Below are 27,534 nucleotides of genomic sequence, written 5' to 3'. Positions count from 1 at the left end.
TTCTTATCAGTGATACCCCACGAGGTGAGATCTTGCATGGAGCCCCAGTCCGAGGGAGACTGACAGTCGTCTTTAGCCTCTTCCATTCTCTAACAATTGCTCCAACCGATGATCTATTTTCACCAAGCTGCTTGGCAATTGCCCCGTAGCCCTTTCCAGCCTTGTGGAGGTCCACAATTTTGTCTCTGGTGTCTTTCGACAGCTCTTTGGTCTTGCCCATGGTAGTGGTTGGCATCTTACTGACTGTGGGGTGGACAGGTGTCTTTAAAGAGCTCAGACAGGTGCTACTAAGTTAGATTAATGAGTGGAGTAGAGGTGGACTTTTTAAAGGCACAGTAACAGGTCTTTGAGAGCCAGAATTCTTGCTGTTTCTTAGGTGTTCAAATACTTATGTTCAGCAGTGCAAGACAAATTCTTTAAAAATCATACAATGTGATTTCCTGAATTTATTTTTTTTTTAATTCTGTCTCAGAGTGGGAATGCACCTACAATGTGAATTTCAGACCCCTCCATGATTTCTAAGTGGGAGAACTTGCAAAATTGCAGGGTGTTCAAATACTTCTGTTCCCTACTGTATATACATGGTTCACCTGGAAACTGGTCTGTGGTTATGCCAGATTAAGGACATTGCGTGATTTTGGAAGGATTTAGTAGCGAAAGAAGGACCTGGGGATTGAAGGAGGGGAACAGGTATAAAAGTTTTGGTAAGTTGTTTCTCCCCATCCATGAGATGGAATGCTGTGTCCAAGACAATGTTTGATGTTTTTAATTTGTGGATAATTTGGATATAGTTAGCTGAATATAAATTGGAGTAAAGGGGAGTCAATTGGATACCACAATATTCCAGTCATCTTTTTGTCGGGTAAAAAAACCCAATAAAATACTAAGAGGCGCTGTTTTTTTTGGTTTGGTTTTTTTTTTTTCAGCAATTTGAAAGTTAGAGATATGGGCAAAGGAATTTAGAATGGACAGCAGATTAGGTAAGTCTATGCTAGGTTAGGGTTAGTAATAAGTCGTTGGTAAAGAGCCTGACTTTATAAATGCAGCGGCCAAGGTGCGAACGGTGGATATTTTGAGTTTATTCTGATGAGGTGTACCAAGGGTTCTAGGGTAAGGGCAAACCGTATTGGGGAGAGGGGATAGTCTGACAAGTTCATCTCTGAATGGGGGAAAAGGGTTGAGCAGTGGATTCAATATTTTGACACTGGCTAATGAAAGACAGTGGAGATATTTTAGCCAACATATAAAAAAAAAAACTTCTGAATCCCCATTTTTGTATTGCGTACATAATTCCACAGGTGTGGGAATTATTTTTAAAACTACATGTCCAGGGACTAAATCTGTACCCCAATCTACTTGTCCCTCATGACAATCTACTTGTCCTGATAAAAAAATATAAATTAATTTTAACCAAAACCATATTTAAATCTGAGGTGCTTTTAGGAATGTCTGGGGCTTTATAGCGACTTAAACGGCCAACATTTTTACCATTGCGCCGCTTATCTCCTCCTCCCCTCCCTGCCTGTCTCCAGCACCGCACTTGGGGACTAGGGAGGAGAGAGACCTTGCAGTGTAATGAGCACTGATTGGGTACTCGTCAGGAAAGGGGAGTGTCAGGCTTATCCTTTATCCCTTTTGGCTGCCAGAACTGTTTTGTGCACAAGTTTTTAAAAAGTAATTTTGAACTTGAAGATTACACAAAACCCCCAAACATTATATATTTTCTGAAAGCAAAAACCTCAGAGAATAAAATAGTGGTAGTTCCAAATTGCTAAATGTGAAAAATTTCAGTAAAAAATACACAAGTTGAATTTTTAGGGCACAGAAAAGCAATAAATTACCCTATTTTTTTGTAAAATATAAAAGACAAGGTTGCATCGAGTAAATAGATACCCAACATGTCAAACCTTAAATTTGCATGCCCTCGTGAAATGGCGACGAACTTCAGTACCATATATTTTCTATAGGTGATACTTTTCAAGACCCCTATAGGCCATCAGTATAGTATTATGGAGGATGTCTTATGGTAGAATTATTGCTCTCATTCTGGCGTGTGCGGCGATATGTAACGTGTATCGCAATCGTTTTCATGCATAGGCGCCCTATTGTGTGCTTTTGCGGTTGTGCATGCTTATACGTAGGGGAGGGGGGGCTCAATTGTGTGTGGGTTTTTTTTTTTTAACTTTAAGTCCCCTATGTGATGATTTTTGGTGACGGGTTCTCTTTGAGACATCCAAGCTCTAAAATACCCTGCATGCTTCCCCTGTACTCCCACTGAATGTAATTACATTACATTCTTTGCCAACCTCTATGGCCGGGAAATCTGTCAACGGGGACATGGAAGTGACATCCTAACGTCGCTTCCGGGTCAGGTCAAGGAGGGGAGCGGATGTGTCCGCTCTCCTCCCTTCCCTCTAGCGGACAACAGTGAACCGATCCTGGAGGACATAGTGGGCTGGGGGGGGAGGTTCACGGGGGGGCACAGGCTGGACTGTGGGCTGTGTGGAAGCAATTGGGCAGTAGCGCGCAGCTGCCCGAATGCTTCCACCTGACAGGTAGTTTTTTTTTTTTTTTTTTTGTTTTTTTTTTAACTAAAAGTTAAAAAAAAAACAAAAACAAAAAAAAACTATCTGCCCGGCTCACAGAACTACGTGTCCCGAGCATTGGGCTATACAAATTCAACATCCCTGAATCCTAAGAAATGGTGCCAAAGGCTTATATTACATTATTTCAAGTTGTAATAACATACTTTGCAGTTTATTGCAATGGAGATGTATAAAATGGTTACATCTTAAAGGATAAGTTTACCTTTTAACAAAAAACAGGTAAACAAATGTGCATTTTTATTTTTTGAAGCTGCTAAACATTGCAGCAGCAATCAGATTGCTGGTGCCATGCAGGTCTCCTGTCGACTTGTTGGTGTATCTGTGTGCTTGTACATTCCGTATGGGCATGCAGATACTGACAGGAAGACTCTATGAACTGCCAGAGCGCCGTGGTAGTTCATTGAGAACTACAAGCTGACATTCACAAAGGCTGTTGGAACTTGTAATGTGAATGAATGGCATGGCCACAACAGGGGGGAGGGGGGGGCGGTCAGTTCGTAACATGTTACACCCTAAATATGGGTGTAACATGTTACAAAAGATGTAACAAAAGATGCTCTGTGATTTCTATGTCCTTCAGACAGAGCTGATCACATGTCACGGTAAAGGGCCAATCACAGCGGCCCATAACCACATGATCAGCTGTGTTCAATCACAGCTGATCACGATGTAAACACGCTTGTTGGTTATCGGCAGTACTTTCCTCACGCTGTCACAGCATGATGAAAGTACTGCCAATAAGCGGCAAGTGTGAAAGGAGACATCTACACTGATTATCAGTGCAGCCCCAACAGTGCCCATCATTGCCACATATCAGTGCCCATCAGTGCTGCCTCATCAGTGAGAGAAATTTACCTGTTTGTAAAATTTGATAATAGAAACTAAGAAAAACTTTTTTGTGTTCATTTTCGGCCTTTTGTTTAGCAAAAAATAAAACACCCAGTGGTGATTAAATACCACAAAAGAAAGCTCTATTTGTGTGGAAAAAATTATAAAAATGTCATATGGGTACAATGTTGCATAAAAGAGCAATTGTTATTCAAAGTGCAACATTGCTGAAAGATGAAAATTGTCCTGGGCAAAGAGTATTATTGTGGTCTTCTCTATTTGGCATAAAATCCTCCTGATTTTTATGAGTCAGGGTGATGAGGAAGAAATTTAACTTGGTGGCCAACACCTGAGCTAGTAGCTTGATGTTTATGTTGAGTAAAGATATGGAGCGAAAAATTATGGAGGTCCAAGTGATCCTTGTCTGGTTTGGGCATGACCCAACCTATGTGGGCCCTGAGGGAAATGGGGAAGAAGTGGGAAAGGCAAAGAAGAGAAAAAAAGGGGAGGGGGTAGAAATAAAGGGAAGAACCTCTGAGTGCAGTTATAACAGACTATCAAATTGAAATGTTAACAGGAAACGCAACATGTAAGGGTTAAGGAAGACTGATCCGGAATTGTGATGGAGTCTATCTTCCTGCCCAATATTTGCATAAGATAGTCACTCAGCAAAAATAGAATATGCCCGCATATGAGTTGCATGTAAAGGGCAATCCTGAAGAGAACATGTTCCAATAGAGAAGTATAACATTGGTGTCAGTATAAAAAAAAAAGTCCCTGAGACTGAACTGTGGTCTGGGGTCTGAAACACAGCAGTTTGGAAATCATAAGAACAAAGTTCCTGGTGGGGTTTTTAAAGGCTAACAAGTGCTATGCACTCTCCAGAGAAGAAACCAATTACTTGCATAAAATCATTTCTCAAAGGATGAACCTTCAATGAGTAAAGCATGGATTTGGCCTATCAATCTCCTGATCCTTGCTGGAACCACTTGAGAATTTTGGTATTACCATACAGAGAGTTGTACTTCAGTGACCATCACCTTTCAGACACTGATGAAAAACTGAGGAGCTTCCAGAGTGGGAGGGATTATAAAGGGGGACTACTTTCTTTTTTTTTTTTTTTTTCTGCCAGTGTCCAGTCACCTATAAGTGGTGCATAACCCAAGTACTCCTGATTTATAGCCTGCTCTGCATCTCGTGATGTACAAAAAAAGGAGCATCTTTGTGGTGCTGTGGTCCATATCAGAGTGTATAAATAGTCTGAGTGGAACGGGGTTTCTGAAGAAATTCTCAAAGGGATCCCATTGTCGGGATTATTAAACAGTGTTTAGGGACACCTGTGTACAGAAGGACATTCCAAAACCGTGTGGATGAGGTCTGTTTACCTGGAAACTGCATCTTTGTGCTATTCCTTTTCTCCCATAGAGGATTCAGGTGAAGAGAGCGTTGGGAGCTTGCTTTGGAGGCAGTCTAGCCTGCTGGATCCAGAGGCAGGAGCTGTAGGTGGGGTTGGGGGTCCCGAACATCCTCTGGGGAAGAGAGGGTGTGAGTGATTTTCATAAATCAGCCTGCATTTATAGTTTCCTTTCTTCTGCAAAAGATGGGCTTTACAATAATGTCACAGGGAGTTCCCTCAGGTTTTTTTGGGGGGTGGGGACACCTTTTGTATTCTGTCAAACTCCAGCATGTCAGTTGGACTGTCTGGAAGCAGTTCCTGAATTAGGACTTGACCACAGAGGTAAGATCCTGCACATGCCTGGTGATTTTTCCAGGTCCTCTGTTTTGTTAAGAGCCCCAGTCAGGTCTGCTTTTAATAGTTTGTGTTCATGAGTCAATAACAGTAACAACATAATCCATTTTCTGTTAAAGATCATTAATGTATGTCACCAGCTCCCTAATCGCTCTAGAAAGTGCATTGTGAGCTGTTCAGTGGTGACCAACAGTTCTCTCAATAAAAGCTTCCATTTTTTTTTTACCAATGCAGCATCTTTACATGTTTCATCAACCTGTTATGGAGGCTGAAGTGCTGTCATTAGGAGTTGTCTTGTGGTCTGTTCGCTCTGGTGTGAAGAGTTCTGTGTCATCTGCTGGAGCCATCACCATCTTGGATACAGAGAGTATAGATGGGGGTTGGCGGGGGTGAGGCCAAAGTTTCCCAATCCGCTGCTCAGGAGTCAGGGAGCAAGGCTCATTTGGCCAGCTGCCTATGTTCCCAGACTGTGTGCAGAACCGAATCAGTGTGTGGCCATCTTCCTTGGATGCTTGCAAGTGCCTCCCTATAAAATCACTTGATCACATCCAAATGTTGCTTGTGTTGATTTGTCAATCTATTTACCAGTAGTTATATAAATGGGTCAGGAAGGCTCTATTCAATATTTGTTTTTGTTCAGCCAGTGGGTTGATGGAGAAAAAGTGACTGCATTCCCCCATACACACCCTCAATGTGGATGGGGGAATCCTTACCCATTGAGCTGTTTACAAGTCAAAATAGACTGATCAGTGCTGCAGGCGATTGCCAGTGGCACTGATGGATTGGAAAAACACCTGATTGGTAGGTCAACTTCTGTACAACCAGCCTGTCTATACATGGATTGAAATTCAGCTGGTCCCCAATGAACCTGTCAAATTTCGATCCAGGTATGACTGGCTTAACTTTTCTTGTTTACAACAAGCTGCAAATCAATAAAAAGTTAAAATATTTGGCTTGGCAGTTGGACAGCAGTTCAGTCCTTTTTCTGAGATTCCACTTCTATGGAGAGCTTATACCTGAAAATATTGACAGTCTTTTCTTGGTCAAAAACAAATGCAGATATGACCTCACTATTAAAACCGTATTTCTCAACCTTTTTTCAGGCAAAGCATCCTGTAAAAGTATGGCCTCCTTTTTGAGGCACCCCATTCTAGAATGCAGAAAACTAAACTAATAGTTTTACGTACACCGAAACATCCACACACGTAGGACACCGAATATTAGAGGTGCTTTATTCTTCCATAGCAAATACACCTTTTCACACTGGTACTGACTAGTATTACAATTTTTTCTTTTTTCCTTCATTTTCTTATCCTCATTTAGCCAGTGTGACCCCAGTGCTGATGAAGAGGGGCAAACCAAGGATGCTGTGCAGATGCCTGTCATCATCCTCATCAACCGATGACGTCATTTGTTGTTAGGAGGCTGGTGGATGGAAAGGTTGTAACAGTGCACAATGAACACCTGTGGCTTTTTGTAACTAAAAGGCAGGCTTTATCCATTTGCTGGCTTGTATACCATTAATGGACAGTTTTTACTCATTTTGCTAAGGCACCGCTGAAGAAACTTGAAGGCACCTGCTTGAAAAAGACTGTATTAGAAAACCGAACAAATGTTCTTAAAACAAAATTCTACTAGTGACTAGCTAGCTTAAGATCCGCAGTGAATATTTCTTTAACTGGGACTATAACAGGGTGGATAAAAATCAATGATTTTTTTAAAAAAAATCAAAAAAATCAGATTTTTTTTTTTTTATTTAAATCTGATTTTTGTAAATAAAATGCTTTTTGAGGAAAATATATTACCATCCAAAGGTTATTCCATCATGAAATAAGGATTAGTTTTTTAATTATGTAGAATAAGGCTGTATATCTTTAATTTTTTTGGTAAATAAATTCCATTAATCCATTCACAATGTCATGCTCTTCCAGAGGTTTTGGTAAGATTATTGGGCAGTTTCTCTGCCTACAAGATATTATCACAGATGCTTAGTTTGCTTTTGCAGTTCTCAAAACTGAATTTGACTCAGCGGAGATCACATGCCTCTTCTTCACAGCAAAAATGTTATAACATGAACAGAGTTAAGAAAAAGACCTTAATCCTAACGTCTACAAACCTATGAATACAGAATCAACCCCTTCAGTGCTAAGTTTCAAGAAGTTCAGTGAATAGAATAGAAACAATATTTTTCTGATTGTTTGGAGTGGAATAGATCTGCACAAGAAGAAAGTGAAACTAAGTGTGAGGAGGAAGGGGCTGACAGTCTAAGTTTCTGAAAATATATATATTTTGTTTAGCCAAATTAGTTAAAAAACATGGATGTTTGTTTAAGCAAATAACATATGCTGTAATGTTATTGTTTCAGTTGAATAAATCTATTTCAATTGTTGTTATTAAGGTAATGATTATTTTTCTCCTTCCTAAGTACAACAGAAAAGTTGTCCAAATATGAATGATTAACCTATTAAACTGGGGATAAAAAAACTAATATGAAAAGTTGTTATTCTAAAAATCTTCATCTACTTGTATATTAAAGTTATACCAGCAAGAATTAGTCTTTATGTAGAAAACTAGGATTTAAATCAAGCCTTACTGACTAGTGATTTAAATCAGTTTGATTTAAATCAAATCCACCCTGGATTATAATATGTGGCTGTGGAGACTTTGGTTGATGGTACAGTGGTCTGCATGTTTCTCCGGGATGTACAAATTATTAATTAATCCAGGAGCCAGCATTATGTTTTTAAGAGCCAGCTCCATTGATATCCAGCGAGAACCTCCAAAGTTTTAAAGTCATTAAACCCATGTCATTAACGCTGACTTCCAGGAATTCAGCTCCTTTGTAAAAAGTTAAGGCACGCTATGAGTTAAGTCCAGCGAGGTGCATGACGCCTCCTGGGCTTATCTCTGTTATTTACATCTGACAAGGCTGTGAAAGGAGAAAAGCATACAAAGCAGCTATGCCCATCCCTCTCCTTTGCTGCCATTCACAGAAGCCTTTCTATTTTGTGAATTTTTGCACATAATGTAAAGGTTTTTGTGATTTGGGCAGGAGGAAAAAAAAATAATAATAAAGTGGGTTGTAAATATATATAGACAAAAAGGTGCAGCCTGACCAGGATGGATGACCAGTGAGAACTAGGGAGCGCAGCTTTACCTGAGTGTGGAGAACCTAGATGTACCTGGAGAGAGGAAACTTCTTTCATGCGTATTTATAGCACTTCTGGTGAGTGCGCATTTAATTTATTTCCTGCTCACTCTTGGATCATTCACCCTGATTTGTAAAGGAGACCTGGCAGAATTGGCACATCACATCCTTTTACATGTTTGTGGACACTAGATTGAACATCGAACTTATATTTGACGAATATATGATCTCATGTCCTCATTTTTTCTACTCTTCTAATTGAGTGTATGCTGACATTTCACCTTTTCATTATTAGCGCTGCACCTTTTTGTCTATATATTATCTTGGAAGGTTATATTGGTTGCCTTTTTTGGTGTTCTAGCGGCTTTTTACCATATCTTTATTACAGTAAGCGCTCGCTACACAACTTGTTTCTAGGGTTGTAAATATAGATGGGTCCAATAGTGAAATTGTGGAAAAAAAAAAGGTTCTTGCAGTTGTACTTGTACAGAAGAAACAGGTTGTGTTTACAATAGCCAGCAAGGGCATGGTAAAAACAAAGCTCCCAGTGCTACCACCTCTTCTCACAGTATACGGTTTAAAACCGGATTATACTCATTTTAACTCCAACAGTGTGACGTCCCGAAGCTCCCCGCCCGGCTGCTTACATCTTCGGGCGGCCAGCTTTCCAGATCTCGATCGCTGGGCGCTTCCATTAGCCAGGCGGGGATTGTGTCACTCACGCACATGCGCAGTCAGATTAGAAATTACCGAATTCACACAGTGAGCTGCCGCATACATAGTTCATTGTGTAGAGGCGGACAGGCAACTGAGTAACTTTAAAGTTTTATATATATATATATATATATATATATATATATATATATATATATATATATATATATATATATATATATATATATATATATATATTTAATCCTTTTACCCCCTTCCTGACCAGGGCAATTTTCAGCTTTTAGCGCTATCACACTTTGAATGACAATTGCGCGGTCATGCAACACTGTACCCAAATGAATTTTTTACCATTTTTTTTTAGATAGATAAAGCTTTATTTTGGTGGTATTTATTCACCACTGGGATTTGTATTTTTTTTGCTATGTAAATGAAATGTCCAAAAATTTTTTAAAAAAGTGTTTTTTTTTATAAAATTTTGCAAATAAATAATATTTCATCATAAATCTTAGCCAAAATGTATTCCGTTATTTTTTTAGTAAAAAAAAAAATCCAAATTAGTTTATAAGCAAAAATTATAATTTTTAAACTTTTTTTTTACATTTTTATTTTATTTTTTTATATTATTATTTTTTATTTTTATTTTTTTTTTTTTTACATACTGTCACCCTAGCAGTACAGTGTCACCATGGTGACACTGTACTACTTGTGGGGGGTGATAAAGATTTTTTTTTTTTTTTTTTTTTACACTGATTGCTTTTACACCCATATAGGATGTAAAAGCAATCATTTCTCTTTCTCTCTGTGTGCATTCCTGCACTCATTGAGAAATACAGAGTGAGCTGTGATTGGTCAAAGCTTGTCACATGGTACAAGGCTTTTGTGAATAGCCTTGTACCATGTGACCTCTGTGATCATTCACAGATTTCACACATAGTAAGCAATGATGTCAGAAGTGACATCTTGCTTACTACTTTGCATGTGATCACTGATTCGCCAATCAGTGATCACATGATCGGGACCTCGTACAGAGGTCCCGTCCGACGATCGGTGTTTCACTGTGTCCGGAGGACACAGCGGGCACTGGATCGCGGTGCTGCGCGCTCCCAGGGAGCGCGCACAAGCAGGGTGCGGGGAGGCCGTTTATAAACGGCCACCCGACCCTGCAGTGCCAAGGTCCGGCCGTTTATATACAACGGCCGGTCGGGAAGTGGTTAATAACACATACTCACCTGCTCAATGCAGTGATTTTGCACAGAGCAGCCCCGATCCTGCTCTTCTCAGGTCCCCCACCACTGCTCCTGGCCTCTCCCTGCTGCCAAGTGCTCCCATGGCAAGGTGTTTGCTATGGGGCCACCAAGCAGGCTCGCTTCAGAGCCGCTGCTCTGTGTCCATTCACACACAAAGCGAACCCCACCCCCTCTGTCTTCATTAGCTTATTGGCTGTGATTGACAGCAGCGGGTGCAATCGACTCCCTCTGCTGTCTCAGCCAATGAGGAGGGAGAGTCCTGAGAGAGCCAAGGCTCTCGTGCTCATCTCTGGATCACGATAGGGCTCAGGTAAGTATTAAAAGTGAGGGACGGGGGGACGGGGGGGGGGGCTGCTGCACACACAATTCATGAAGGTAAAAAGCCTTGAGGCTTTACAACCACTTTAATGCAGAAGAGACAAAATAAAATTCCTGCCTGTTCTCCCTATGGTAACTAAAGTTTTTCAATGTAGACTTAATTGTGATTGATGAACCTAGAAATGTTGCTGTCTCGCTGTTAGCAGCAATACCTTTTTATATTTGTGGTACAATCATGGTTTACATATGTGTGCTGAACCTATGTGCACATTTGCAATTTTGTGCATATGGAGGGAAGGGGAAGGCGCAGGATTGCTTTTAATTCAATTATAGTTTGTATGTGTGTGTTTTTTTTTTTTTTTTTTTTTATGTTTTTCCTTTTAACTACATTTTATTAATTTCATTTTCATTTTAATGCTATCACAAAGGGGGGGGGGGGGGGCGCTAAGAAGCCCCCTATGTGATAGCCTTGGTACTCTTTATGAAGTCACCAGCTAGTCAAGCACAGATCCTGCTTGGTTAGCTGCTTCCCTAGCTATAGCAGCCCGGAATGCCCTGGTAAAGTCACCCACTTTTATTAAACAGATGATTGCCGTACTATTACATTGCAGTATACCACACATTAATGCACCCAGTACTGCAATGCACATTATGCAAGTTACATGCATCAGCAAGTCGTGGTATTCTTTTTCAGCATCACCCTACTGCACTATGCGACCACGCATGCATTGCAGAACATCACAACACATGGTAACACACTATCATGTTTTATGGTGTGCTGCATTGCAAAAAATGGTGTCCATCTACAGTTTTGTTTTTCTTTTTGGTGTTTGCTCCGTAAGCCGCTTATTTCATCATTCTGCTTCTCTTCTTCTTGGCTTGTGAGCTACTAGCAAGAGCCTTAAAGAGGTTCTAAAGTTGAAACTTTTTTTACCCTAATGTATTCCATGCATTAAGGTAAAAAACCTTTTTACCAATTGCTGTGCTCCTCCTTGCCCCTAAAACACTTACCTGAGTCCTATGTCTATCCAGTACTGGGCATGGCTACGTATCTTCTCTCCCCTCTCTATACTCTCACAGGCTTCACTGAAAGCAGCTGTAGGTATTGGCTCCTGCTGCTGTCGTCAATCAAATTCTGTGAGGAGAGTGCCTGTGGATGGACACAGCCTGGCTAGGGAGCATGTCTGCTCTTCTGCCTCCGTAGCACACATCTTGCTATGGGGGCACACACAGAAGAGGAATAGTGGACTTTGCCGGCGGGGGACTCCCAAAAAGGAGGCATTGCACAGAACATGTAAGTTTAACGTACGTATATTATTTTTATAAAAAAATTGCCTTTACAATCACTTTAAACAGCTCAGATAGGCTATCGGATACAGGGACAGAGAACATAAATGTGTGTTTATTGGCAGATGACATTTTATTAGTGATATACTCTGCCATGACTGCTATCCTGTTCTTTGTCCTTTATCCTTTACCCCAATGTTCTCTGACTGCCAGCAGTTTCAGCCCTGAGCCTTGGACAGTTCACCACAGCACTTTAACCACTAGCCTACAGGGTACTTATACCCCCTTCCTGCCCAGGCCAATTTCCAGCTTTCAGCGCTGTTGCACTTTTGAATGACAATTGCGTGGTCATGCAACACTGTACCCATATGAAATTTTTATCATTTGTTTTGTGACAGAGCTTTATTTTGGTGGTATTTAATCAGCTCTGTTTTTTTTTTTATTTTCTCTTAAACCAAAAACCACTGAGAATTTTGGAAAAAAAAAAGTTTTTGTTATAAAATTTTGTAAATAAGTGATTTTTCTCCTTCACTGATGTGCGCTAATGAGGCTGCACTGATAGGCTGCACTGATGAGGAGGCACTGGTAGGTGGCACTGATGTTCATTGACAGGCCTCACTGATGGGCACTGAAAGGCAGCACTCATATATGGCACTGTTAGGTGGCACTGACTGGCACTGATAGGCGGCACTGATGGGTGACACTGAAAGGCAGCTCAGATGGGCATGGATATGTGGCACTGATGGGCACTGGCAGGTGGCATGGATGAGCACAGAGCTGAGCAGGCACACTGATCATCAGTGCTCTGATGATCTGTGTAGATGTCCCCTCCGAGGAATGCCGATTACCGGCTCTCCTCTCCTCTCGAGCTGTCAGCGTGACAGCTCGTGAGGAGAGAAATGCCGATAACTGGCATTTCCCTGTTTACATGTGATCAGCTGTGATTGGACACAGCTGATCACATGACCGAGCCCACATCTTCAGCTCTTTTCGTAGATCGGTGATCCGCTGTGTCCGAGGGACACAGCGCACCACCGATCGCCGCGCGCTCCCAGAGCAGCGCATGCGCAGTGAGAATGGGAGGACGTCATATGACGTCCTCCCAGAACGAGAGAACCGCCTTGCATCTGTCCTATTACTGTATGGCGGGTGGGAGGCGGTTAAAAAGCAAACTGTATTTAACCACTTGCCTACCAGGCACTTTTACCCCCTTCCTGCCCAGGCCAATTTTCAGTTTTCAGCGCTGTCACACTTTGAATGACAATGGCGTGGTCATGCAACACTGTACCCAAAAGTTTTATCTTTTTTTTTTTTTAGACACATAGAGCTTTCTTTTGGTGGTATTTAATCACCACTGGGTTTTTAAGATTTTTGTTTTTGCTAAACAAACTAAAAAAAGACTGAATATTTTTTTTTGGGGGGGAGTTGTTTTCTTTGTTCTGTTCTAAAATTTTGTAAATAAGTAATTTTTCTCCTTCAATAACGTGTGCTAGTGAGGCTGCAGTGATGGGCACTGATAGGCGGCACTGATGAGGAGGCACTGAAAGGCAGCACTCATAGCACTGATAGGCGGCACTGAAAGGCAGCTCTGATAGGCACTGATATGTGGCATTGATGTGCACTGGTAGGCACTGATATGTGGCATTGATGGGCACTGACAGGTGACATTGATGGGAACTGACAGATGGCACTGATGGGGCTACCCTGATCATCAGTGCCCTAATGATCAGTGTAGATGTCCCCTCTGAGGAATGCTGATTACCGGCTCTCCTCTCCTCACGCGCTGTCTGCATGTGGAGAGGACTGCCAATAACCAGTATTTCCTGTTTACATGCAATCAGCTGTGATTGGACATAGCTGATCACAAGACAGAGCCTGTGTCATTGGCTCTTTACTGTGATTGGTGATCTGCTGTGTCGCAGGGACACAGCGCACCACCGATCGCCACACGCCCCCGGGGGGGGGCACATGCGCAGTCAGTGGGAGGACGTCATATGACGTCCTCCCAGAACAAGAGCGCTGCCGCCCGCCTGCCATTTTCTTCTATGGCAGGTGGGAGGCAGTTAATGCAATCCTGTTGAAGAATGCTATTCTTTTTAAAGTGTGTGTTGTTTTTTTTTTTTGTTTTTGTTTTTGTTTTAAGGTGAGTGCAGCCCATCTGAAGAAATACTTTTGACCTCTATCCAGTGATCTTCACTTTGCCCAGCCTTTAACCCTGGAGCATTCCCGCCAAGTCTTGCCTATCCTGCTCATGTGCACTGCAGCCCTTTTTATTCCTAAGGGAAGCTGTAGTCATGGTGACCTGCAGCAGCCCTGTAATGTATAGATATCCCTATAGAAATGATTAGAACTCTTATGTGCAGGATGAAGAAACTGCGGGGGGTGCTTTCTGAAGTGAGGAAATGCTGCTCTGGATTGATGGCAAAGGTAATTGAGGAGTGTCCTTGGATGGGGGGGGGGGGCATGAAATCATGCCCTAAAGTACAACTCTACCTTTCCCTTGATCCCTGCTACAGCCTCCTGCAGAATATTTTTATCTGGCACTTCATTTTCTCCTTTGCTCCTTTTTTACATTCTCAGACACCTTTTTGCTTCTTTAGACAGTCTAAATGTTTTTTTTTTTTTGTTAACCAGCGGGTTGAACGGAAAAACCTATCTGGTTTCCCCCATCCATACAATCAAGGTGGATGGAGGAATCTCTGCTGCTGTTTTATTGTATTCTGACAGTGTGGAGCTTTCCCCGCCATCAGTATACAAGGATCAGTGTTGCTGGTTCTAGCTAGTAGCACTGATTGTTCAGGAAAAACTGAACAAGCTGGAGTTGTAATACACAAGTCGATCGATGGATCAAAGCAGCCTGCCCATACATGGCTTAAAATGCAGTTGGTCCCTGCTGAACTGGCCAAATTTCAAACCATGTATGGCTGGCTTTAGTGCAATACAAATACAATTTGTTTCCAGTCCTTAACTCAAGCTGAAATTTACACACCCAACTGAGTTGGCCTTGTACACACAATAAAAAAATTGAGTGGGGAAAACAAAAGTGCATTTGGAGTGATCGTCCAATGATCTATTCATTTAGTATACAGCTTTCGAGGACCGATCATGACGGTTCATGCAAAAATATCCAACAGGATAAGCACAAAAATATATGTCAAAAGATAACAGAACTAACAATTTTCGTGTAATTAGAGTATTTGTACAAAAATATCGAGTGACCAAGACTTTTCTTGCTTGGAAGAGAAAATACAATACAGGATATCACTTCTGAAGTTGTATTTTGCTGTACGAGAAATTTAGTAACATTAGTAACCTCAACCCCTTTTCAGTATAAGACTAGCATGCAAAAAAAATGGAGGATCATTTGTCTGATATTCTCATCGTGTGTACTAATCATTAGCCAGAGCAGTATGGTATTCCTTATCGGACAACTTAAGAGAAGTATGGCAATTTTTTTTTTTTAAATCGTACTTGCCTAGGTGGATGCAGCATTGGTCTAATGCTGCATCTGTCCTCCACTGGCTTTAAGGGTGAGAACTTGGCAATCACATGACCACTGCTGCTGTGACCAGAGAGCGGTGACTTTCAGTCACCGCTGTCTGCTCTTTCCCCAAACCCCCCCCTCTTCCTCACTGAAACGCTGGGCTGTAGAGTGAGTAGCTGCTTCCGTCTCTCAGGGCCTTGCTGAGAGGCTGAGTCAGGTGGCGCTCCAAACTCTGGAGTGGTTCCTGACCATATGGCCGCGATCCTTTTCTCATCCTGGACCGGCTCTGTGACGTAAGCCGACAGCGGGCTTCAGCCGGCTATCAGTTGATAACTGATCACAGGAGTGCAGAACGAACTGCACTCCTGTGATCCATTGGAGAAGTACAGCAAGAAAAACTTTGGCTGTACTTCTCCTTTCTTTCAAACTTTCAGTCAGAGGAAATAAAGGTGGCAAACATTAAAGTGGTTCTAAAGGTTGAATATTTTTAGAAGATTATAGAATGCATGATGGTAAAGCAGCATCCCCCCAACACTTACCTGAGCCCAATCTCCATCCAGCAATGTGCACAAGAGCAGTGGCTCCCCACTGTCTCTCTCTCCCTCGTGATTGGCTTAGACACACAACCAGTGAGGAGGGTGTGGGGGACAGGGCCAAGCCGTGCTCTGTTTCTTATGAACGTTTATATTTGCCAGCACACCACGGATTACCAATGTCATTCGAAAGTCTCTATTTTTATTGAAGAATGATCACATCACAAAGGAAAGATGCAGCATTTCGGAGCCGTGCAGGGTCCCTTCATCGGGCATTTGATAACGTGCATATAGTGGCACAAAATTATATACAGTATAATACTATCCATCATTCAGATACAAGAAATAGGGTGACACCCCCCACGCTCTGACGTCATATGACATCACAATCCTCCCAAAACCATAACGCCACACTTTACACATTTATTTGTAAAACATTTTGGCCATTTATCATTTCCCTTCCACCTTACAATTATGTTCCACTTTGTGTTGGTCTATCACACAAAATCCCAATAAAATACATTTATGTTTTTGGTGGTAACATGACAGAATGTGGAAAATTTTAAGGAGTTTGAATATCTTTTCAAAGCACTGTACAGTCTAATTTACAAAATGGGGGGGGGGGGGGGGGGGGGCAGAACAGGAGCAATAGAATCTCTGCATCTGCCACCATGACCATGCCCAAGAAAAGCTACATTGATTAGGGTCGAAGCCTGAGATTATCTCAGGGGTCACTTGCGGGATGATCAATCCAATGTTAGAGAAGTGCCTAACAGAGTTGCTCAAAATTACAATGGTCAGTAATGCAGCAGAGAGCATAGAGAACCAGTAGTCCCGACATGCACCATGTCAATCGTGTATGAGCCAAGAACAACCCATCATCTGTCTCCAAGAAAACACGTTAATGATAGATTGATATTGAGACCACCTGGCTGTAATGTGCCCAAAATGTGAATCCAGTAGGCCTCATGGCACAGGAGAAGGCAATCCTGGTTGCTGCCCCTAGTGGGTTGTTTGATTTGTTCAATCACCATACCACTTAATTCATGGACTTGATGTTTACATGCAACAAAGTGCAATATTACCGGTTTACTCAAATCTATCGGTACACCCGTCTCAGATTTTGATAACGCTTCCTGATGTCACTTCTATGTTTCTGGAACCGTCTTTTAAAAACTAGGGCTATTGTTTTGGCCATGTAGGTCAGTGCACATGGGTATTTCAAGACTGACACTGAAGTCAGTGTTACAGTTCAGATAGTCGCGGATGTGATATCGATTATGTTGACTGACAGAAGGAATGCTGATCCCGTGAGGAGCATGTTATTTATTTCAGGTACTTATATAGCGCCGTCCATTTACTCAGCGCTTTACACATATATATTGTACATTCACATCAGTCCATAACCCTCAAGGGGCGTACAATCTAAGGTCCCTAACTCGCATCCATACATACACATACTAGGGCCAATTTAGACAGCAGCCAATTAACCTACCAGCATGTCTTTGGAGTGTGGGAGGAAACCGGAGTACCCGGAGGAAACCCACGCAGGCTCAGAGAGAACGTGAAAACTCCAGGCAGGTTATACATATGTGCTTTGACATTATTTTCCATTGATGCCTGCTATTATGGTTTTGGTGGGATTGTGACATAATTTTACGTCAGATGGGGTGTCACCCTCTTTCTTGTATCCGATTGGTGGATAATATATAATTTTTTTATTTTTTTTTATTTGTGTCACTATGTGCATGTTATCACATGCCTGACGAAGAAGACCTGCGCGGCTCTGAAACGTTACACCTTTCCTTTTGTGATATGATCATTCTTCAATAAAATAGCCTTTCGTACGACGTTGATGATCCGTGGTGCGCTGGCAAATATGAACGTTGTCCTATAATGGTTTTAGTAACCAGATGGATATTGCTACAGCACCCGTTACCTTTCAGCCTGATTCAGGAACGTGTGCGATTGGAATATTGACTTAACTGTGTGTCTTATGGAAACACAGAGGTGGCTCAGGCGTGAGCAGCTTGCTTTGGGGCACTCAGCAGGAGGGAGGAGTCAGGAGCGCTGGTGGAGGACCCAAGAAGAGGAGGATCAGGGCTGAAAAAAAGGAAACTTTTTAGAATCACTATAAGGGCCCTTTTAAGCTGACCATAGGTGGATTAAGCAGACGAGGTTCGATCTATCTATGGGCAGTAGGGATGCACCGATGTATTGGCGGAGAATAGTGTTATCGGCAAAATGCCATTAGGAAAAAAGGTGCTGATACATACAAAGCCGCGTCTCATAGACTTTCATGCAAAAATGCCCCCTAGGGACTTTAATGCAAAACCATGTCTCATACATTTGCATACAAAGTCGCATGCTCATTGACTTCAATGCAAAAACACCCCCTAGTGATTTCCATGCAAAATTACGTCCCTATTGACTTTAAGGTAGAAAACGCCCCCTAGTGACTTCAATGCAAAATTGCCAGCCACCTTAATAAAATGTAAAAAAAAAATAAAAACTGTCTGTTTTGTTTTTTTGGCCAAGTGCATCATGAATGTTCAGCTTCTGCACTGGAATTTTCATTTTAGTGCACCACTAATGGGCAGCCTGGTTATACGGAGGTTTATCCATCGGTTAAACTTCAGTAAAACCAGCCTGTCAGATATTTGTTTTTTTTTTCATGCAGTCACGGTCAGTGGCTAAAGCAGCCAGCAGTGATATTTGTGTTCTGCCTTCAAGGAAGGCTTCTTGCCAGCAGGACACAATAGCGCTATGGGAAGATTCCCTCATCTACACTGACTGTGTTGACGGAGGAATCAAGATTTTTCTTTCCTTCTGTCCATGGTGGAATGAAAGAAAATTGCATAATTATGGACTGCTTTAGCCCTATCCTTTTGATATTCTTGATATTGATTAAAGAAGAACTGCTATCTGGATGCTGTGCCCAAAAGCTTTTATTAATGAAAAATCAATAGTCAGTGTTGTCTGTGGTGTCTCTGCAGGTAGTTTTTTTTTTTTTTTTTTTCCCTTTTAAAGCAGAGTTTCACCCAAAAATGGAAGCTTGAAAGCTCCGCTTGTTTGCCTTGCAGGTGAGCATGTCTCTGGACCCTGGGACAGGTGAGTGTGTTTTTTTTTTTTTTTTTTTTTTTTTTTTTTTTTTTTTTTTTAAAACTCAGCAGCTACAGTTTTTGTAGCTGTTGACTTTTAATAAACACAAAAACGTCTGGAACTCCGCTTTAACTAAGATAAGCATGCCATGTTATGCACTGTCTGTGTGTGAAATCACCCTTGTTGGTAGAATCAGGGCTATTGCTTCCTTATGTCAGAGCCCCCAGGAGAACCATGATCAGTGCAGTGTTAACGCCACCAAATCTCACTGCAGACATCACCAAATCTCACTGCAGATCTTCAGTCAGTGGTAGCATTTGTCTTGTATCTCATACTACAGATGTATAGCTATGAGGTTGTAGGAGGATGAGGTAAACGTGCATACTTGTGTCTGTGGAAATGGGAGCTGCATCCCTTAACCAACAGTCCCTACCATCTCTTGGGGGTTAATACTGTGATGAACGCGGTGCCCGACTCCTGCACTTCTCACTAATTTGTGACAAAGGACCAGCCAATCTCACACCGCACTTGCATAACAATTCCACTCTTCGCTGCACCCTGCTCGCAGAACCACAATCTAGATGCCAGCACCCTGATCGATTGTTACTGGGTTAGGTTAATTATGCAAATAACCCTTCAAACTCCAAACTGCCACCAGATAGCTTTGGGACCATCAACCCTTCAGCGTTAGCAAGAACAGATGTGAACAATAAATGTCTGCAACACACACTGTCACCACAGACATGTACAGGGAATGACCAGAGACTGCGGACACAGTACAGGGGATGACCAGAGACTGCGGACACAGTACAGGGGATGACCAGAGACTGCGGACACAGTACAGGGGATGACCAGAGACTGCGGACACAGTACAGGGGATGACCAGAGACTGCGGACACAGTACAGGGGATGACCAGAGACTGCGGACACAGTACAGGGGATGACCAGAGACTGCGGACACAGTACAGGGGATGACCAGAGACTGCGGACACAGTACAGGGGATGACCAGAGACTGCGGACACAGTACAGGGGATGACCAGAGACTGCGGACACAGTACAGGGGATGACCAGAGACTGCGGACACAGTACAGGGGATGACCAGAGACTGTGGACATAGTACAGATGACCAGAGACTGCAGACAGTAAAGGAGATTACCAGAGACTGTGGACCTTTGGGGAGGGAGGGGGAACGGGTACCTGAATTATGCACTGATTTGCATGTTCATGAGGGAAATAAGTATTTGATCCCTTATCATTTAGCAGGATTTCTGGCTACCAGGTGTCTTTCATACATTTTTTTTCGCTCCATAAGACGCACCTGACCATAAGACGCACCTAGGTTTTAGAGGCGAAAAACAAGAAAAAAAATATTCTGAACCAATGGACTGCGGACACAGTACAGGGTATGACCAGAGACTGCGGACACAGTACAGGAGGTGACCAGAGACTGCGGACACAGTACAGGAGGTGACCAGAGACTGCGGACACAGTACAGGAAAAGACCAGAGACTGCGGACACAGTACAGGAAAAGACCAGAGACTGCGGATACAGTACAGGAAAAGACCAGAGACTGCGGACACTGTACAGGGAATGACCAGAGACTGCGGACACTGTACAGGGAATGACCAGAGACTGCAAGCACGGTACAGGGGATGACCAGAGACTGTGGACACAGTGCAGGGAATGACCAGAGACTGTGGACACAGTGCAGGGGATGACCAGAGACTGCGGACACAGTGCAGGGGATGACCAGAGACTGCGGACACAGTGCAGGGGATGACCAGAGACTGCGGACACAGTGCAGGGGATGACCAGAGACTGCGGACACAGTGCAGGGGATGACCAGAGACTGCGGACAGTAAAGGGGATGACCAGATACTGCGGACCTTTGGGGAGGGAGGGGGAACGGGTACCTGAATTATACACTGATTTGCATGTTCATGAGGGAAATAAGTATTTGATCCCTTATCATTTAGCAGGATTTCTGGCTACCAGGTGTCTTTCATACAGGTAACAATCTGAGATTAGAAGCAGTCTCTTAAAGGGAGTGCTGCTAATTTCATTTTGTTACCTGTATAAAAGACATCTGCAAGATCTCACTTCGTGGAGTGTCAATGATTGTGAGAACAGTGAGGAATCTTCCCACAACTACACGTGAGGATCTTGTCCATGATCTCCAGGCAGCTGGGACCACAGTCACCAAGAAAACAATTGGTAACACACTACTCCGACAAGGATTGAAATCCTGCAGTGCCCGTAAGGTCCCTCTGCTCAAGAAAGTACATGTCCAGGCCTGTCTGAAGTTTGCCACTGAACATCTGAATGATGCAGAGGAGGGCTGGTTGAAAGTGTTGTGGTCAGATGAGACCAAAATCGAGCTCTTTGGCATCAACTCAACTCGCCGTGTTTGGAGGAGGAGGAATGCTGCCTATGACCCCAAGAACACCATCCCAGCCATCAAACATGGTGGTGGAAACATTCTGCTTTGGGGGTGTTTTTCTGCTAAGGTGACAGGACAACTGCACCACATCAAAGAGACGATGGACGGGGCAATGTACCGTCAAATCTTGGGTGAGAACCTTTTTCCCTCAGCCAGGGCATTGAAAATGGGTAATGGATGGGTGTTCCAGCATGACAATGACCCAAAACACACAGCCAAGGCAACAAAGGAGTGGCTCAAGAAGAAGCACATTAAGGTCCTGGAGTGGCCTAGCCAGTCTCTGGACCTTAATCCTATTTCAAATCTGTGGAGGGAACTGAACGTTCGAGTTGCCAAACGTCAGCCACCAAATCTTAATGACTTGGAGAGGATCTGCCAAGAGGAGTTGGCCAAAATCCTTCCTGAGATGTGTGCAAACCTGGTGGCCAACTACAGGAAACATCTGACCTCTGTGATTGCCAACATGGGATTTGCCATCAAGTACTAAGTCATGTTTTGTGAAGTTGATCAAATACTTATTTCCCTCATGAACATGCAAATCAGTGCATAATTTGTTAGACATGCATTTCTTTTTAATTTGTTGTTGCTATTCTGTCTCTCAGTGTTACAATACACCTACCATTCGATTTTTAGACTGATCATTTCTTTGTGAGTGGGCAAACATTCAAAATCAGCAGGGGACCAAATACTTATTTCCTTCACCGTAAGTGTACACACCCTTAACTAGTTGCCAACTGCAGATGGCAAAATGATGGCTGCACTGTGGCATCACGTCCTCCCAGAACGCGCTCTCTTGCGCGCCCCTGGCAATCTCCATGATCGCTGTGTCCAAGGACACGCTGATCACAGGGAAATGCGATTGCCAGTTCTCGGCTGCACTTTCCTCACGCTGCCAGAGCGTAAGGAAAGTACTGCCGAGAACCGGCAGTTGTCAGAGCAGGGATCGGCACTGATCATCAGGGCAGTGATGATCAGTGCCCTGATGATCGGTGTCCAGCAGTGCCGCCCACCTGTGTCCAGCAGTGCCACCCACCAGTGCCCATCAGTGCAGCACAGCAGTGGCGCCAGTCAGTGCTCAGCAGTGCTGCCTATCAGTGCAGCCTCTTCAATGCACATCAGTGAAGGAGAAAAATTACCTGTTTGCAAAATTTTATAATAGAAACAAACTTTTTTTTTCTTTCAAATGTTTTGTTCTTTTTTTGTTTGTTTTATAGCGCAAAAAGTAAAACACCCAGTGGCAAGTAAATACCACCAAAAGAAAGCGCTATTTGTGAGAACAAAATTACAAAAATTTCATATGGTACAATGTTGCATGACCGTTCAATTGTCATTCACAGTGCAACAGCGCTGAAAGCTGAAAATTGGCTGGGTAAGGAAGGGGGTATAAGTGCCCGGTAGGCAAGTGGTTAAACGAATACCTTGTTGAAGCACTTTGATTTTATTCCAGCACTCAGTCTTTTTAGGTATGAGTCTATCAGCATGGCACATCTTGACTTGGCAATATTTGCCCACTCTTCCTTGCAAAAACACTCCAAAGCTGTCAGATTGTGAGGGCATCTCCTGTGCACAGCCCTCTTCAGATCACTCCACAGATTTTCGATCGGATTCAGGTCTGGGCTCTGGTTGGGCCATTCCAAAACTTTAATCTTCTTCTGGTGAAGCCATTCCTTTGTTGATTTGGAGTGTTAATTGGGTTGTTGTCATGCTGAAAGATGAAGTTCCCCTGCATGTTCAGCTTTCTGGCAGAAGCCTGAGGGTTTTGTACCAATATTGTCAAAAAATGCTGCGCATAATGCATATATTCACATGAATACAGTGTGCACTTACGTGACTTTAAAGTGACAGTGTTATATAAAATAATTATAGCCACAGTCCTGACAAAGTCACATGTTGTGACATAACGCGTAGGGTGGGCCGATGACGTCAAGCCGCAAACCGGAAGTCTATGTGCTGCCATTTCCCGAGTAAAAAAAACAACAAAAACCGCTGGAGATTACTGTGTCAGTAAGTTTATTACTGCGGTTTCCCAGGACACATTTTAATGTGAGTGCATCCTTTTAAATAAAGGCTGTGTTTTGGGTGAACATACTATATTCAGTGTTTTTTTTCTCTACATGATTGTGGAGATTGGAGTGGATTTGTTCACATAAAGTAATCGTGGAATATGTGGGACTTTTCTGATGTTTGATGTCATACAAGTGGTCACAAGCACTGTGGATATAATTGTAAATATATCCGCCTATACAAAGCCATTGTGGAATGTATGGGACTTTGATGTTTGATGATATATAAGTGGTCACAAGCACTGTGGCTATAATTGTTTTATATAACACTGTCACTTTAAAGTAATGTATGTGTACATTCAGTGTATTTGTGTGAATATATGCATTATGCGCAGCATTTTTTATTGACAATCTTGATCTATGTGGGAACACATTGCATGCAAGCTGCAAAACGGATATTGGAGGTATATAGCGCTGAAGTCTTTTTCACGATTATTTGTGCCAATATTGACTGGTATTTGGAACTGTTCATAATTCCCTCTACCTTGACTAAGGCCCCAGTTCCAGCTGAAGAAAAACAGCCCCAAAGCATGATGCTGCCACCACCATGCTTCACTGTGGGTATGGTGTTCTTTTGCTGATGTGCTGTGTTTTTTTGCGCCAAACATATCTTTTGGAAATACGGCCAAAAAGTTCAAACCATAATACATTTTCCCACATGCTTTTGGAAGACTTCAGATGTGTTTTTGCAAAATTTTGCAGGATGTTGGATGTTTTTCTTCATAAAAGAAGGCTTCCGTCTTTCCACTCTACCCCATAGCCCAGACATATGAAGAATATGGGAGATTGTCACATGTACCACACAGCCAGTACTTGCAAGATATTCCTGCAGCTCCTTTAATGGTGCTGTAGGCATCTTGGCAGCCACCCAGACCGGTTTTCTTCTTGTCTTCATCAATTTTGGAGGGACATCCAGTTCTTGGTAATGTCACTGTTGCACCATATTTTCTCCACTTGATGACTGTGTTCCATGGTATATCTATCGCCTTGGAAATTCTTTTGTATCCTTCTCCTGATACCTTTTAACAATGAGATCCCTCTGATGCTTTGGAAGCTCTCTACGGACCATGGCTTTTGCTGTAGGATGTGAGTAAGAAAATGTCAGGAAAGACCTACTACAACAGGTGAACTGTATTTGGGGTAATCAGAGTCACTTTAAATAGTGGTAGATGTGTAATGACTCCTATTTAACAGGATTTTGAATGTGATTGCTTAATTCTGAACACCGCTACATCCCCAGTTATAAGAGGGTGTACACACTTATGCAACTGCATTATTTTAGTTTGCTTACTCCCCCCTAACACCCCCCCCCCCAAAAAAAAAAAGATTTGTTGTTATTCAATTGAGTTGTACAGTTTTATAGGAAAAAATTCTGAAATTATTTCTTTGTCTCATTCTTTTTTTACATCACAGAAACCTGACATTTTAACAGGGGTGTGTAGACTTTTTATATCCACTGTGCAGTAGCGCTCTTCAAGAGACAGGGATTCTTTAGTTTGCATTAAAAGCCTTAGAGATAATTTTAACACTTTTCAAAATCGGGTTTATTAATGAAAAGGTCAAATAGTGCAATTAGAATATTTACAGAAAGAGATGTTAAAAGGAAATGGAGAACAATAATGCAACAGAGAATTAAAAGAAAGTAGTTAAAAAGGTAGAATACTGGCAAAGTCCTGGGTTTAGCAGAGTCCAATTTTCCAAACAAAAATGTTTCCAAACATTAAGATGTTCCTTGGTTGATAGTAATATGAGATCTCCATCTTAACATCCTGTCAGTACCTTTTCTGTGATATCAAAGGGGTGTGAACCAAGAACAACTGACCACTCATCCAGTTTAGGGGATGGGTACTAGGTAACCAAGTTTATGACCAAGTCCCAACTGCAGTTGCATACTAATATTAATAACTTCCAGTATGTGCAGGTGGTATTCTAGCAACTGGCAGATTAATATTCAGAATTATATTTCGAACCCAGGGATACCAAACAGTGTGCCTTGTCGCCCAGGTGGGAGGAGACTGCTTTCTCCCCTTTCGCATATGCTAGGGTAGTCATGTATGACCTTGATTTATTCGGTATGATATTCCTCATTCAAATATATACCTAATAATAATGTTTCCTGTTGAATTCCTTTGAATTGTATGTGGAATTGTTGGTTTGTGGAATAGATGTTTTATGGCATGCTCTGCATTCCTAGAGGTTAAATGGCCTTACAAGTCACAAGGCTTGACTGAGTTATTATTGTTTTACAATAGGGCAGAGGAAAGTGTTTTTCATGGTTCATGGAAACCGACCTCATTCCAAGACTAATTAGCGCCTTACAGCTCTGGCCAGGTCTGGACACTGCGCCTATTTGTGTTTTTAATTTGGATAAGAGGTTTTTTTGAAATTCGTTAAACGTTACAGCTACAAATTTCCACATTTTTCAGGAGCAGAGAGGGGAGAAAGGTCATTGCTCATAAAAAAACAAAAATGGCTGTCGTGTACAGTTTCTATTGTCCCTATTGCGCACAATCATTACAAATACATTTTGTGGTTGCCTGAGAAATAGCCAATCAAACTAGCTAAAGTTTTTTTTTTTTTCCCTAGAAGGTTCTGCAGTGGGTTATATATGGCATACAGAAATACAGATGTTTCCCGATCCAACCATAAAGGTCTGCACTTGTCTGCACCCTTGTTCATGTTTAGCAACGCAATACTCAGAAGAAATTTATGCCTGTCTTTATGACTATTTAGATGAGTGAAGTGATAATTATTGGAAGTACGGTATATAATGTACTTCCACTGTGGTGTGTGTGTTTTTTTTTTTTTTTTTTTTTTTTTTCTTGTTACAAAAATTCTAAATTTTACAGCAATCACTTTAACAGGGAGTGGGAGAAAAACTTCCAGTCAGGGCAATTGTTCTGGTGAGAACTGTCTCAAAAGTTACTTCCTCTTGTTTTTCCCAGGACAGGAATTAAAGTCAAATCTCTTCAATGGGACACATACAGTAGGTGTTATCACCCTTCCCTATGCTATCCAAAAAGAGGTTTTCCTATCACTTTGTGTATAGAGTACGCAAAATCTGCATCCCATAGGTGTAAATAGGCCTTTATGAATTCATATAGGATGTAAAAAATACAGTTCAATTGTAATTTTTGTTCCTGATAATTTTATTTTTAGGCACTGATGCTGGAAAACCTCCAGAAACACTCTACTCCTCATACTGGGTTCCAGCCAAATTCTCAGGTATGTATGGTGTGTTGTACATTTTTTTTTTTAGACAAATTTTAATATTATAAGTCATATCAGTGAGGTAATTGGTTTGTGCTGTCAGTTATGTAATATTGAAGAGAGTGGGAGAGGGTTTGAGCCTATGCATGATTTTATTTCTCTCTGTGTCCCTATTGGGAGATTTCCTCTAACTTCCTGTTAAGACAGGAAGAGATGAAAAATCCTTCCAATGGGAGACAGACCTAACAAAAATACATTTTGGTACAGTTGGGAAAATAAACATTTATAACAAGTTGTAAGAACAAGCATAAAAACAGTCCCAAAAAATCTGTCTTACAGTGAGTTCAATCTTACTGCACCACCTCAAAATGCAGGAGGATTGCTTTACTAAAGGCAAATATACTGTGCACTGCAAGTGCAATTCCTCCAGAGCTCAGTAAATGAGGTAAAGCTAAATGAGGTCAATGTGAACTTCATGGTGGTTGTCAGAATGCCACCCCTACAGACTTCTAGAGATATAATTGGTATCTTGCTGCTGGCTTTGCCAAGTCCTAGAATAATCACCTCAAATGGGAGGCCAGTTGGCCACAGCTCAACAAACCCCTTGCAATATCTGGAGTCTCGGTTGAGAGGCTGTTTTAGAGTTTAGCCAACAACTGTGTAAAGAGGAAAGGATCACTGCTACTACCGGTTATGACTAAGCCCCTGTGCAATTTAAGTGCAGTGCATTTTCAGCCCATTCATTTGAATCTGCTGAAATCGCACTGCACCACATCAAAAGTAGTGCAAGCACTACTTAAAAAAAAACCCTCTAAACTGGATTGCATGGTACTTCTGTACC

The 27,534-nt window shown here is 42.1% G+C and overlaps 1 protein-coding gene across 4 annotated transcripts in view; it reads left to right on the top strand.

Annotated features, from left to right (window-relative positions):
* ACIN1 (apoptotic chromatin condensation inducer 1) overlaps positions 1–27,534 on the top strand; it is a 204,569-nt gene that overhangs the window by 19,943 nt on the left and 157,092 nt on the right. For all 4 annotated transcript variants that reach the window (XM_089678204.1, XM_089678203.1, XM_089678206.1 and 1 more), the window contains exon 2: positions 26,643–26,708. In XM_089678204.1, coding sequence (XP_089534330.1) covers positions 26,643–26,708 — 66 coding nt within the window. The remainder of the gene's footprint in view (positions 1–26,642; positions 26,709–27,534) is intronic.

The sequence above is a fragment of the Staurois parvus genome, unplaced genomic scaffold (assembly GCF_062004578.1).
Source record: "Staurois parvus isolate SC_StPar_1 unplaced genomic scaffold, SC_StPar_1.0 ptg000199l, whole genome shotgun sequence".
In the NCBI taxonomy this organism is placed as follows: domain Eukaryota; kingdom Metazoa; phylum Chordata; class Amphibia; order Anura; family Ranidae; genus Staurois; species Staurois parvus.
This window is presented reverse-complemented; position numbering and strand designations above follow the sequence as displayed.